At 39.3% G+C, this 13,697-nt stretch overlaps 1 protein-coding gene across 7 annotated transcripts; it reads right to left on the reverse strand.

Moving 5' to 3' along the window:
- Nucleotides 1–32: 32 nt before the first annotated feature.
- Nucleotides 33–12,483, reverse strand: LOC134539326 (isoaspartyl peptidase/L-asparaginase). Of its 7 annotated transcripts, none has more exons than XM_063381253.1 (7): nt 12,102–12,483; nt 9,071–9,267; nt 7,465–7,542; nt 5,088–5,307; nt 3,371–3,495; nt 1,762–1,872; nt 33–741 (listed from the first exon to the last, which is right to left on the reverse strand). In XM_063381253.1, exons 2-7 carry the CDS (start codon nt 9,258–9,260, stop codon nt 542–544), a joined length of 924 nt encoding a protein of 307 aa, XP_063237323.1. In that variant the 5' UTR covers nt 9,261–9,267; nt 12,102–12,483; the 3' UTR covers nt 33–541. The 7 variants fall into 7 exon arrangements, with proteins under 7 accessions (XP_063237323.1, XP_063237326.1, XP_063237325.1 ...); XM_063381256.1 differs by having other exon boundaries at nt 9,071–9,284; XM_063381255.1 differs by having other exon boundaries at nt 9,071–9,290; nt 12,098–12,483.
- Between the last annotated feature and the right edge of the window lie 1,214 nt (nt 12,484–13,697).

Genomic DNA, 13,697 nt, shown 5'->3' on the forward strand with positions numbered 1-13,697 from the left:
TTAATTTCACTACTCCGAATATTTTCGATTCAATTTAATTGGTAAACAAGTAGATTTATTTGCAGTCATTTCATTTAGTACATGAAAAATACAAGTTTTTAAATATTTGACTATATAAATGTATGTATCTTTCAACACAAATAATTCAGTTCCATCTGCCCTCCAACATTTATTTTTTGTGTTTTAACACTCAATATTCAAGTAAAAATGACTCTGCCAGTAAAAAAAAAAAAAAAAAAAAAAAAAACACACACACACACACACACTATAGAAAGTGAGAAAGTAGAGTCTCAATGAAAAATTACTTGCCACAAATTATTTATTCTGAATAGACATAAAATAAGGTACATACATGGTGTTTAAGATAAAGTGAGACTTTTTTTTTTTTTTTTTTTGACGGTTCAGATTTTGACTGTATCTGAGTATATTCTTAAGAAAGAAACTACGTAGCTCATTATGAATCCATAACCATTATGGGTTTCGTTTAGTTATGTACCAATATAGAGCTGTCTCGATTAGTGTGTGCCATGGTGTTGTTGCTCTAACTGCGGGGCACTGCGTCGACGGGGCCGACGCCCGCGAAGACCTGGTCCCCCACTTGGTACGCCCAGCCCATCCTCTTGGACGTGAACGCTATCCCCACGTCCCCCTTGCTGGACACCGTGATGGCACCGCCCGTGTTCGACAAGCGCCGAGTCATCTCCTCGCAGGCCGCCGCGGTCGCCTCCTGCGCTGATCTGCCTGCGAGAATCAGCCCGGAAATTCCAGATTTTCAGTAACCAGCACTGACGGTCAGTGGCGTAGCCAGGATTTGTGTATGAGGGGTGTTTAGAAGCATTCCCCCCCCCCCCCCCGTATTAAAACGGCGGGGGGGTACCCCGGGAAAATTTGGATTTTAAGGTGTAAAATAGTGCTATTATAGCAGTTTTCGGTTCTTAAATTTAAATATTGTAATGAAAAATTTTTTTTTATTTATTTTAATATGAAATTTGTTTGTGTGATGAAAAATGAATTATTTAAGATTTGGTGCTGGGGGGGGGGGGGGGGGGGGGGGTTGAACCCTTAAACCTCCGCCCCCGCCCCCCCCCCCCCCCCCCCCCGGCTACACCCCTGCTGACAGTATCGTTCAACTTAAGTATACGACAGGACGCGGCAGCACCCTTCATAAATAATCTACGACTTAGTGTAACTAGAGCCAACGTTCACAGGGATCTGATTTTGTTGTTAGACAAACGCTTGTTGTTTACATTTGGCAAGTATTCGTGGTAAAATTGTGTGTTCGACTAACAGTCATGCTCGCACACAATCTTCCTTGCTTTGTGACCCACAAGAAAATCATTTTTACAAAAATGAAAATTTTGTCAATAAAAAAAAGAGGATTTGGTTTTTATTGTCATTAACGATAAAACAATAACATTGATCACCTGCTACAAAAATTTGTGGTAAGATGCTTAAAATGTGTACATAAAAAAATACTACACATAATAAGAGTGAGTTAAACATGAAACTGCAATCAAAACACTCTTCAATATTCTTCTGTAAACAAGACTTTCCCTGACTTTTCTGATTTCCACCACCATTCTCTGATTTTACAGATCACTGGAACTGGAACCCTGTACACTTTGGATCTGTCAGTTATGAGGTTATATAAAACCTTTCTTTCTCGAATTTATTGTCTGACCTCGCAACACACACCTTTAAGAACTTCTTTGCACAATTGTTTCTGAACTATATAAAGCACGTAACGAGAGAGTGACTTACCTTGCTTCATCAACGTGAGGATGTAATGGGCGAGACAGAACTTCATGATGGACTCCCCATGTCCTGTCGTAGACACTGCGCCAACAGCATCATCCGCGTATCCTCCCGAACCTGCGAACCAAGTTAGTACAGATAAATTTCAAAGGCAGGCAACAGTATATATTTTTTAAAAAATTTTTTGGGGCTAATTGTCTTTTCAAACAAAGTCATTTGAGACTGTGATACAAGGAGATCGGAAATGTACTGACAAGAATCAACCAATACCTATTGTAAGTAACCATTATAGCTTTTGCCCACGAGCTGATTATAAACACTTGTGAAGACATGGTATTCTCCACGCACAACAGAAACATGTACCATAAAATGGAGTGAGTACAAATGGCGGGGTGAAGAGAAACAGTCCCCTCACGGAATATTTGTGGATGTAATCCTTCAGTGAAATTCACTCTAAATAATATTGGTAAATAACTTACAAAATATAGAAGTTTAAGCTAAAGATATACATAATAATTCTTAGGGCAGATTGTTTCTATTTATCCTGTTTTACAATATGTACCACAGTTGATGAGCATGAACCATCATGCAGTGCGTATCCCGTTAAAATCTGCGTGACTTAATAGTTTTCGGATCAATTAAAGATTTTGATGATTTGTTTCATAATTATTGCAATACAAACTTTTGTGTCATCAATTTTTCTAAAAAGTAAACATGTGCATCACCATAAAACAATCACAACCATATATTAACAAAATAAAACAACTACAGTAACAGTTCCCAACCTTAATTATTGTTTTTACTGTTACTTGAGATTTAAAATGTTTGGCTCCCCAACACACACAACTATGTTTCAAGATAATCGTGCTAATAGTCACTTATAGTTATAAGTTTATTCACTCATGTCACCAACGTCGGATATAACATAGCACCAGTGTGATTAAATACCATCCGAAAAGTGCGTTCGTGCTCAAAGGTCATGGTTTATACCTTCACAACGCCATAAACAGTCCGAATTCAATGAAAAATGCTTTGTTCGTCCTGTACTCCATTTTGATGTAACCTCCACAACAGTGTCCTAAATAACAAAATGTGTGTTTGTAATTGCTGCGCTGAAGTGACTTCAGGACACAATGGAAATCTGAAGCCCATTTCACAGGTAGCCACCAGGAGGGTGAACAATGCCTCGTACAAGATGGTGGGGAGCAGATACGTACGAGGAGTTTCACACCTGGCCGATGAGGTCCAGGTAGACGACACCTGACTGTCGTGCTACTGGCGAGGGAGGCCAATAGTTAAGGGCCTTCTGTCGGCGTCTGCGAAAAAAATAGCTGGCGAAGGTAGCGAGCGGGTGGGAAGGGGAGAACACATCTAGCCGTCAAAAAAAGTCATCTGTAGTCTGAAATCTCACCTCGTGTTTTCTCGTGGATTGCGCTGCCTGTCAGTTAGATGTGGAAAACACGCTCGGCTTGTGTTGCTTACCCGACAGCCGGGTTAGTGTGAAATCGGGCCCTAAAATCGGAACGGCCGCGCCAGGACTCGAACCCGGGGTCCCGCGGCACGTGGCAAACTCACTGCGTTTTTAGTCAGCGTCAACGTTCGTTCTGCAGCCTACCGATGAGCGGTGAGTCGCCGACGCGGCCGACCATCTTGCCCGAAGTGCCGCCGGTGGAGGTCGCGAACGCCACGTGCCCTCGCTCGTCGACGGCCACCGCCCCCACCGTCCCGACGCCCCCGCCCCTGAAACACACGCACCAGATATAGCAACATGAGCACCTTGTAACAACCCAGTTTACTGCCCTTACCCCACTCGCCACACACTTTAACCAATGAACAGACCTGCCAACTCTCACGATTTTGGTGTGAGGCTCACAATTTTAAGGTCCATCTCAACGCCAAAATAGTGTTTCCTCACGATTTTAAGGGGCCCCAAGATTTTGTTTGAAAAAGTTACAAAACAAGTTTTACGAAAGCTTACAGTAAAGAGTTTCCATCAATACTCGAGTCACGTAAAGGAAGCAATTTTGCGTTTTGTAGCGTGTGCCGTGCTGATTTTTCTATCTCGCATAGTGGAAGAGGAGACATTGTGAAACATGTCGCTACAAAAAAACACAACTAACACGTGAAGTGTATTGCTTCCAATAAAAAAATTAATTTTGCTGTGAACAGTGATAATAGTGTTACACGAGCAGAATGTTATTTTACAACTTTTTTAGTTGCGGCCCTGCACGATCACTACACGACAGCGCTAAATTATGTTCAACTAAATTAAATCTGCAACCTATAATTGTTGAAATAAATTTTGAAGCAGAGACCATGTAACATATGTACAGGTATGTCACTTAAATTTAAAGATTCTCATTTGTTGTTTTTTATATCTAACCTGTATTTATGGGCCTGAAAATTTTTATTGAGGACCTAATGATTTTTTAAAATTGAATGTTGGCAGGTCTGAATGAGTTATTATGGTGTCTCATCATGTTCAGTACATTGGTTACGTTTTTACATACCATTTAAACAACAGTTTTTTTATTCCTTTTAAGAAGTATTCCTGTATTTGCTGTTTGATTTAAATTATTTTCTTCTGTTGACGAGAATGATAGATTTTCTACGGATTTCGGAGGGGGATGTATCCCCCCCACATCATCCCCCCCATCCCCTGCGTAAACCCCTCAAATAAAAGTTCTACATCTGGTATTTTTGCTTAAACTATATTAAACACAAACAAAATTATAACATGTATGAGGCTAAGATGATTCATTGAGAAATTTAACTTTTGGTTTTCTGCAACAATTGTTCACACACTGGTTTTTATATTCAACAAATAATCATCTATTTTTAATAAAACTCTTATTTTATGTATGTAAATCAGATCAACAATAATTAAATATTCAAAACATAAACGTTACTGGTTTGAGAAGATTCATTTCCAGGTTTCTTTTTTTATTCCCTTTTTTTTTCTACACCTCTTTATCATGGTTCCATGTAGGTATATTCCTCTTTTTTTTTTAACTGTATTTTGGATCAAATTTTATAGTACTCCATTTTGTCTAAGACCTTCCCCTCAATCACAGTCCTTTTGAGAGTTCTAACTTATTGCTATACACGTTCAGTACACGACACTTGCCCATCACAGGAGCACCTCCCATCTCTCGAGTGCTATCTAAACGTAACTTCTACAGAATTTTTTTTTTATCCAAAGGGACAGATGCATGCTCTTGTCCGCGTCCCATAGTGAGATCCACACCTAAGAGCAGAATTTGATTAACTTTTATATATTTGTGAATACAGTGCTGTTTGATTGGAACGAACACCACCCCCAGTTTCAGTACCCGGTCTCGGTGAGCGTGCGGTCCCTGTGCCGCTTGTAGCTCTCTAGGGCCTCCCTGGAGGCCTGCGTGACGAGCGCCGACGCCGGCACGTCGGGGACGCCTGCGGCCGTGGCGAACCCTTTGGCCCCCTCGCCCACCAGCAGCACGTGGGGCGTGCGTTCCATGACCAGCCGTGCCACGTCCACCGGGTGCTGCACGTTCCTCAGCGCGCCGACCGCCCCTGCGGAGGGGGGGGTGCGGAATCAGTGGCGCGGCCGGGATTTGCCAATGGGGGGGTTAAGAAGTTACGGTCCCCCCCCCCCCCCCCCCCCCCACCTATTAAAACAGGGAAGACCAAGGTCGTCATCGTCGTCGTCGTCGTCCCCCGGAAAAAAATTCGGATTTCAAGAGGCCACTCCAGTGTTTCAGGGCCACTACGCAACCCGCGTCAACCTCATAGGATCCAATGTTATTTTCATTTTGCTTATAACTAATTAACTAACATAGATTTCGAAACGATGCTTGCTTGATGTGCAAGAAAACGATGCTCTTGTCAAAAGCCCCTTTCTTCGAAAACGTGCATGAATTATGGTTTTATACTAATCTTTACTAATATGCATAAGTCTTAGGTTTGAACAATAATTCATGCACGTTTTTTTTTGAAGAAAGGGGCTTTGATAGGAGCATCGTTGTCTTGCATATCAAGCAAGCATCATTTCGAAATCTATATTAGTTAATAAGTTATAAGCAAAATGAAAATAGCATTGTATCTTATGAGGTTAACGCGGGTTGCGTAGTGCCCCTGAAACACTGGAGTGGCCTCTTAAGGTGTAAAATAGTGCTATTTTAGCAGTTTTCTGTACTTAACTTTAAATATTGTAGTATTAGTAAATATATAATTAATTTTTTTAATAAAAAAAATGTTTTGAGTGATAAAGTAAGAAATTAATTAAAAGATATTTTTATCAATCCAAGTGCCTTGTCTACATCCACTCAAAATTCATAAATCATGCTCGAAGCTCGACAGTACAAAAAAAAAAAAAAGGAATAAAAAGGGTTGGGTTTCGGCAGAACTGATCTATTCCTGGAAACAATTATTAGCTTTAGCTGGAAGAGTTACATGACACCATGTCGTCGTCTCAATTGAATTCTATACACACACACACAGCGATCCTTACACTTTTGGAAGCCCAGTCAACGCCTGCTTATAATTACCGCGCTGGTTAAATACAGTAGGTGTAAGACATTTGAAAGCTTGGGACCCGTCACGGCGTCACAACCTTATAGCTTCTGCTCGCGACAGGGGTAGGGGAAGGGAAGGAGAATCGGTAGGGCTCGCTCACTCTTCCCCTTCAGTGCAGTGGCCGGTGATAGCAGTAAGACACACAGGCTTTTAGCTAACCAATTGTGGCTAAGGGGGGGGGGGGGGGTTAGAACCCTTAAACCCCCCCCCCCCCCCCCCGGCTAGGCCCCTGTGCAGAATGACACTACTTTCCAGCTTGATGCCCGCGTCCCCTTCAGGGCCCGTCTTACAGCAGTCCGAGCCATTGGGCGGTCCGTGCCCTCATCCTAATGTGAATGTCACATTGTCGCACGGAAAACAGCCCTGTCCGCAACTGTGAAGTCTGATGTTCGTATCTACAGATTTCTAAAAGTAGTCACCAGGGAGTGCCAGAATAATTGTTTTTGTTTACTATTTTTATGCTTTTTATATTATGTGTATGCAGCTAAGTTTTTGAATATTTACTTGACTTGTGAAATTTTTTTTGGAGTACAATAGTATTTATTTACGTTCTGTAAGGCAAAAAGTTAATGCTGATAGCTGCCCATTTTTTTTTTTCGTTTACTTTTTGAAGAAGGAACCGGAAACTGCAGGTATGACGAGTGTTCATTCTTCTATGCTACCAAAGGACACAGGTACTAACACCGGTTCAACCCTATGGTCCTTCCTCAAAGCACAAAATTTGACTAACAGAGGCCCATGTACTTTAATTTATATTAATTTTATTTCTACATTACAAATACACTATCCTTAAGTTAAAATGGAAAACCCAAATGAAATAAATTCACAAATAAAGAATGTACCACATATTGATCATATCTGTGAAATTTACAAAGATAAAAAAATAGTTAAACATTGCAATTTGGGCATCAATGACTGAGTGGCAAAAAAAAAAGAAAATGGTGCATGACACGACACCTAACTCACTTTTATATGGTCCATTTAATTGAAACTAACAAGCTTACAAATGTCCAATCATTGATATACAGTACAATGAAAATGTTAGTGGAGAAGGCATGAGCCTATAGCCAACTGTATTTTTTTTTTCATTTAGTGCAACAGCATTGAACAAACTAAATAAAAAATTTAAAAAAAATAACATTTTGTTTTTATTACCTGCTTGAAGATTTGTTCCTTCCATTATAATTGCATCCATTTCAACTTCACCTTCTATGTTCAGGACAGATCCTCTACCTGCAATAAGAAGATATATCTACAAACTACAAATTTTCACATTTGATAAACTGTGAATCAACAAAACCTAAGCAAAGTAACCTAATACACAACTTCAACCTTTGTAAAATTGAACACCATACAGCGCATGCCTTATAAAAAAATATAAAAACCAGCTTTTCGGTGCTACTACTTGAAATATTTATTCTAAAAGGTTCCTATCATTCACCAAAAACAAAAAAACCAAAAATTTTTCAAGCTAGTACACAAGCATACTACTTATGTAAATATATAACCTGTGATAATAATGAATTAGCAAAACTTAAAAAGCTCACATATAGTATCTGTAAACTTAGTAGTAATTTTCTAGAAAAGTAACTTACGAAGGGGGGAAAAAAAAACCCAGAATGTTATTTTTAATAGCTCCAATTACTCTTCATATTCTGTACACCATCTCCGATTTCACCAGTTACTAAATATTCTTAATAGGTTTTTTAATGCATTTAAATGTAAAACATCTCAAAGAGTGAAAAATTGGCCAAGCAAGTTAGGTTAGCAACTTTTAATATACCTACCTACTGTAAAACTGCGCAGAATGTTGGTTAATGTCAAGTCTGCGACATTCTAATACATATTTCAGAATTATAAAAGGAATTAAAAAAATGCAGTTTTGCAAGGCATTGGAAGGACCATTAGTAGTAGGTGTGAGAAAAGTACCATTTATGGATTTTGTTTTTATTGTTTTTTTTAAACGAGAAAGTAGATTTTTTTTTTTACATGAATGAAATTTTATGTTTTCTTTGGTGATACAGTAGAATCCCGCTAATCCGAACTAATTGGGACCGAACCCTGTTCGGATTAGGCGGAATTTTGTCATATAATGCCATATATTGTCTTTTTGAGGCGTATTTAGTGTCATATATCAAATATGTAAGGAAGGTCAGACGAAAAATGCACCTTTATTATTTAGCATACATATTTGGTGTCATATAATATTTTTAATTACTCACATAGATAGATGAATTATAAGTTTCTTATGTACATATTATAATAAATGTATAACATTACTTGAAAAAAACTTGTTTTTTCTTCTTTTCTTAGTTTTTAAATGAAATAAATTTTTTTTGTCATAGCCCTGTTCGGATTAGGCGGATTTTCGGATTAGCGGGACTCTACTGTAATTGTCAGTGATGCAAATGTCAACCATATTCAGGTAGGTGTGGGTGTGGGTGTGGGTGTGGGTGTGGGTGTAGGTGTAGGAGTGGGTGTAGGTGTAGGAGTAGGTGTGTAGGTGTAGGAGGTGTAGGAGTAGGTGTGGGTGTAGGAGGTGTAGGAGTAGGTGTGGGTGTAGGTGTAGGAGTGGGTGTAGGAGTAGGTGTGTAGGTGTAGGAGTAGGAGTAGGTGTGGGTGTAGGAGGTGTAGGAGTATGAGTAGGTGTGTAGGTGTAGGTGTGTGTATGTGTATATATATATAAATATTATTTTTTTTCCGCAGTACAGGTTTGAAGCTAACGGGAGAGAGAGAGCGCAACTCTCGGGAAACAACGCACCGGCGTTGAACGCGGGGTCGTCCTCCATGACCCGCACGGCCGCCTGGACAGCGTCCAGCACACTTCCCGTGCCGGCCAGCGCAGCGTAGCCCTCCCGCGCGGCGCTGCGCATCCCGCTGAGCTTGGCCTCGACACGGCCGTCCGGGATGTCGCCCGCTCCCCCGTGCACCAGCACCACGGGTCTCACCATCCGGCCGCTGCGCACACGGCACGCCTGCGCCTTTGAACATACACATCGTATAGAAGTCGTGAGCGGATAGGATTTACTCTACGTTTTTTTCAGGAGCGTATTATGAGCGGCTTGGGAACTTCACCGCTGCCGTAACGCCCTGTATCGTCTTAGGTTGTTATTTACACGTTAGAGCGCAGCACTGTCGCCCGCTGTCATTCCCCCCACAAACTCCCCCCCCCCCCCCCAACATTCACTGCAGCTCAAGGTCGTTCAACGGGAGGGTGGGGAAGGGGTGTTTGAAGAGTTAGACACTTGTCCACTAGGGACCACCACAAGTCGATGACCCTGGAGATGGTGGCGGATTGCGGGCGGTGAATTAACCAACTACCTCAAGCCGTATTAGAAATTTTAACCTGGGCTGGCGACTTCTATACAGTATATACTTGTAGCCCCCCGGGGCCTACAGCTTGAGCACCCAAGGGGAGGGGGGGGGGGTGTCTACATCAAAAAAACCTTCCACACTCTGCTGTTACAGGAAAGCCCAAAAAAGTCGTCAACGTCGCCCTTCCCTGTTGCGTGGGTTTAGGATCCAGTAACCAACAACAAAACCAATAAGGTGACATGGGAGACAGACTACGGGGCTCGACATTGGGTGACGCCGTTACCAGCCCGGTGGTAACAAAACTCAAAAACGAATACAGTAGTGTCTTGATCAGCCTGGTTAATGTGGAGCGCTACAACGCAACACTGATGTGATAAAGAAAATGGTCTCGGTCATCATTTGGCCCAGAGGTATCATTTTTCCACTGTCTCTTCAGTGCGGATTCTTTCACGTCACAACATGATTTGTCCCGACTATTAACGGCATCTTTTTTACTTAATTTTCTTTAAGGCTTTAGAATTTCCTAGTCTCAAGCAGATGTTTCAACATTCTTCGCCAAACAGCTTGGATAATATGGAATGTCGCTTAATGGAGTTTTTGTGTTCGCATTCAATGCTATCTCAAATATAAGCACTATTACTGTCAATCACCAAATTAAAGAAGCTCTTTCGTAGCAAGAGTACATGATTCAAACGAGATCATGGTAAAGGCAAGAATGAGATGGTATTGCCATGTCCAGAGAATGGGAAAGAAAAAAGGCTGCTAGGAAAGTAAACAGGAAGAAGGCCTCAAGGAAAACCATAGAGGTGCGAACAGTAGGAGTAGGATTACAGGAAAGGAGTGACAGAAGAAGATGGAGGTATTTTACAGGCTGGGAGCAGTTGGTGGTGTTGAAGATGACTATCGTAGACAGAAGAAAATGTAAAAATATTACTTGACAGAAATGTTCCCAGATACATTCGTAATTGGCAAGGAACTAACAGGGCTTTCGGTCCCTGGAGGCGATTGTTATGTGAAGGCATCTTCATAATCTCCTTGGACTTGAATACACTGATGCTTTGTGGTCAGGAAAGCTGTAGATTTAAATGGCAAAAAAATTGGTTTATTGAATTATTACTATTTTGTATGGATACAAAGGAGTGAAATTAAATCTACAATTTAATTGATAAATTTACTTTTATTTGCACTCATTAATTCAAATATGTTTATTACTTTAATGAACAGATTATTTTAACTATAACTTTTTGAACGAACGTGATTGCTTAATTGGAATGTTCAATTGGCTCCATAAAATAGCATATTCCCTTGCACGTCGATTAGGTGGTTCAACTTGATATTAAAATTTCTAAATATTTTTTTTAAATTCTCTTTATTTTGGAAAAATAACCAAAAAAATTAATTAATAAAAAATAGTTTAGCTAAAGTACTAAATTTAAAAGCTACTTTTGAAAAGCCCGCCTTAACCTATTTAATATAATAGTAGATTCATACGGCAATCGAGTGGAAGATAGATGCGGCGCAAGCGTACAATGAGCGAACGGGACGAGTCATCCTTTTTCAGGCGTGCAGCCGGCGTTTATCGATTTATTAGACGTCACGTCATAAAAGTTACATGTGGCCTGACCCGGACCACCAAGCATCAGATTGACACTTCTGAACTTAGCTTCATATAATATTTGCAAGTTGCCGCACGAGACAGCTGATAAGGCTGGCAGTGAGCGACCCACCGGTCTGACCATTGTAAAACTATACAGAATATACCTCCTTAGGTCATTGAGTTGGACAATATGATGAATTCGCCCTATTGACTGATTACAGAACAGCACTACTATTCAAGGTCAGCTTCAAAACGCTGTTAAATACGACCAATGATCCGTGATGTTCCGTAGATCACCAGTGTGTAACGTCTATTGATTGGCTATACAATAACTGTGTTATTTCAATAATGTGCATTGGATTATTTCTAGTGCATGCATCATTAGAATTCAAAATGTAGTGAAGATGTACATCATCTCGTGTAACTGTCAACATTGAGGTTGAAAGGCACTGCTGTACAATATAAACAATTACACGCACAGATCAAACATAGCAATAGGCCTGATGTAACCACCTCAAGAGTTTAATTTAACATATGTACACTGAATAAAAGAATAGCTAAAGTTGAGATTGGGATAATGTTTTAACCTGGAAAATGTTTGGTGATTTGAAAATAAGTGAATGGTAAAAACAGTTTGCAACCACCATGAAACAAAAAATCCTGATATACATTCAATGGCATTTTGTATTTTATTATTTTTAATCACTAAAAAATGTATTGCCATTGCACTAACAAATGTATAAATAATTGTTAAAATATTAAATAAAAACAGTCATAAAAAATATTGAAGGCAAATATTTTTCCTTACTCTTAATGTACGAATTCAATATGTATTTGTATTAGATTATAACTATAAAAACTGATGTTCACACATGCCTACCGCTCAGACCTCCGACTGTAGACTACTAGGGGCCACAACACACCACGCAGTTACAATGCACAATGTCGGTCCAACGTCCCGGCAGGAGATAAACAAGCCCGTTGTCTGTGCTATCTAATCATTTTGTTTGTCGCACCAGTCGGGCAGTGTAAAAGAACAAAACAATGAAGGACTAAAAAATTTCTATTAAAAAAAAATGTGTGCGTTACCAGGGAAAAAGGGCACAAATCACAAAAATGGCCAAAATGTGATAAAGTCAATGGCCGGCAACAGGAAGAGTCTGGTCATGTTGTCTAGGCATTAAAAATCAGCATTAAAACATTTTTACGTCATAACAATGTGATTTATTACAATTAGTTAGAATTTTCCAAACCCTTTAGGGAAAAGAAATACAAGCCAAAACTTTAACATCACTCATTTTCCCTGGCAGCATAGAACTGGTCAAAGAAAGTAGTGAAAGAAACACACTGTATGCCCGTGTTCTGAAGTTACAATAAGCATGTTATGTCCTCAAATGTCTTGCAGACACAGGATCACACAAATGGTACCTTTAAAAAAATGTTGACTCAAGTTCTGTTTACCTTCTCACTTAAAGCTTTGATAATTGATATGGTACATGTGAGAGAAAAAAACTATGGAACCTTTTTTGAAAAGCAAGCAGTAGCTATCATATTTAAGGTGAAAACATAGATCAAGATATTACAACTATGATCATAACTACAAATTTACCTAATTATCAAAAAATTAATTAATTACCTACAAAGAATTTCAAAAATAATGAAATCATAGAGATAACTCATTTACAATTTCCGATTTTTTTCTTTAACTGAATGTGTCGCTAATCTATAAAATTATCCGTATGTGGATTAAGATTTAGGCCTTTATTTTTATTATGTTAAGTTACATAGTGTCTACAGGATATGCACAACTTTGATTTTGCTTTTATCATTCTGAAACTATTCCATGAGAAAAAGGTTTCAGGCACAGCTATTAAAATAATAAAACTCTGCTGTACATAAAGCCATTAAAATCAAGCAGCACAAAGTCTCGAACAAAACTGCTCATCCAACCCACCTTGTAAGAAGCGTCGAACATACGAAAAGTAACAGTTTACGGGAGATAATTTTCTGTAATTAGCACTGCCCTAGAAAGTTTTTGAGATTTGAAAGTCTTCATCCACGTGTAAATGTTAGTCTTGATAGCTGATAATAACAATGTATCATGTTCAGATTAGTAAGTATTAACAGAATTTGATGATATGGTAAAATTTATAGCAACACCATGATAATATATTTACACACAACAGTGTGACAGTATTTAAGCAACAAGGCTAATATGCGACTAAATAAATAACACAACAAATACACTGGCCTTCCTATTATTACAACTATTTTCACACAAAAGAACTCACGAACTAGTGACAATGACTACAGCAGAAAAAATTAGCCGAATCTGTTAAACATTTTCACAGAATTTTCCTCATATTTCACCATGCAAATAACACATGTTTGATGTTGTGCCCATAGAAGAAATACTGCAAATAGCTGACGTGTGATTGTAAAATAAAATATAAATTACAGTATCGTTACGAAAAAT

This window comes from Bacillus rossius, chromosome 15, assembly GCF_032445375.1.
Source record: "Bacillus rossius redtenbacheri isolate Brsri chromosome 15, Brsri_v3, whole genome shotgun sequence".
In the NCBI taxonomy this organism is placed as follows: Eukaryota; Metazoa; Arthropoda; class Insecta; order Phasmatodea; family Bacillidae; genus Bacillus; species Bacillus rossius.

Excerpts from the sequence above, each read along its gene's own strand:
- LOC134539326 (XM_063381253.1), bottom strand. The coding sequence starts at position 9,260 with ATGGTGAGACCCGTGGTGCTGGTGCACGGGGGAGCGGGCGACATCCCG. Across the intron at positions 7,543-9,070 it reads CGACCCCGCGTTCAACGCCG|GTAGAGGATCTGTCCTGAAC; the intron begins GTGCGTTGTTTC and ends TTCTTATTGCAG. Across the intron at positions 3,496-5,087 it reads CGCACGCTCACCGAGACCGG|GGGCGGGGGCGTCGGGACGG; the intron begins GTACTGAAACTG and ends CGTGTGTTTCAG.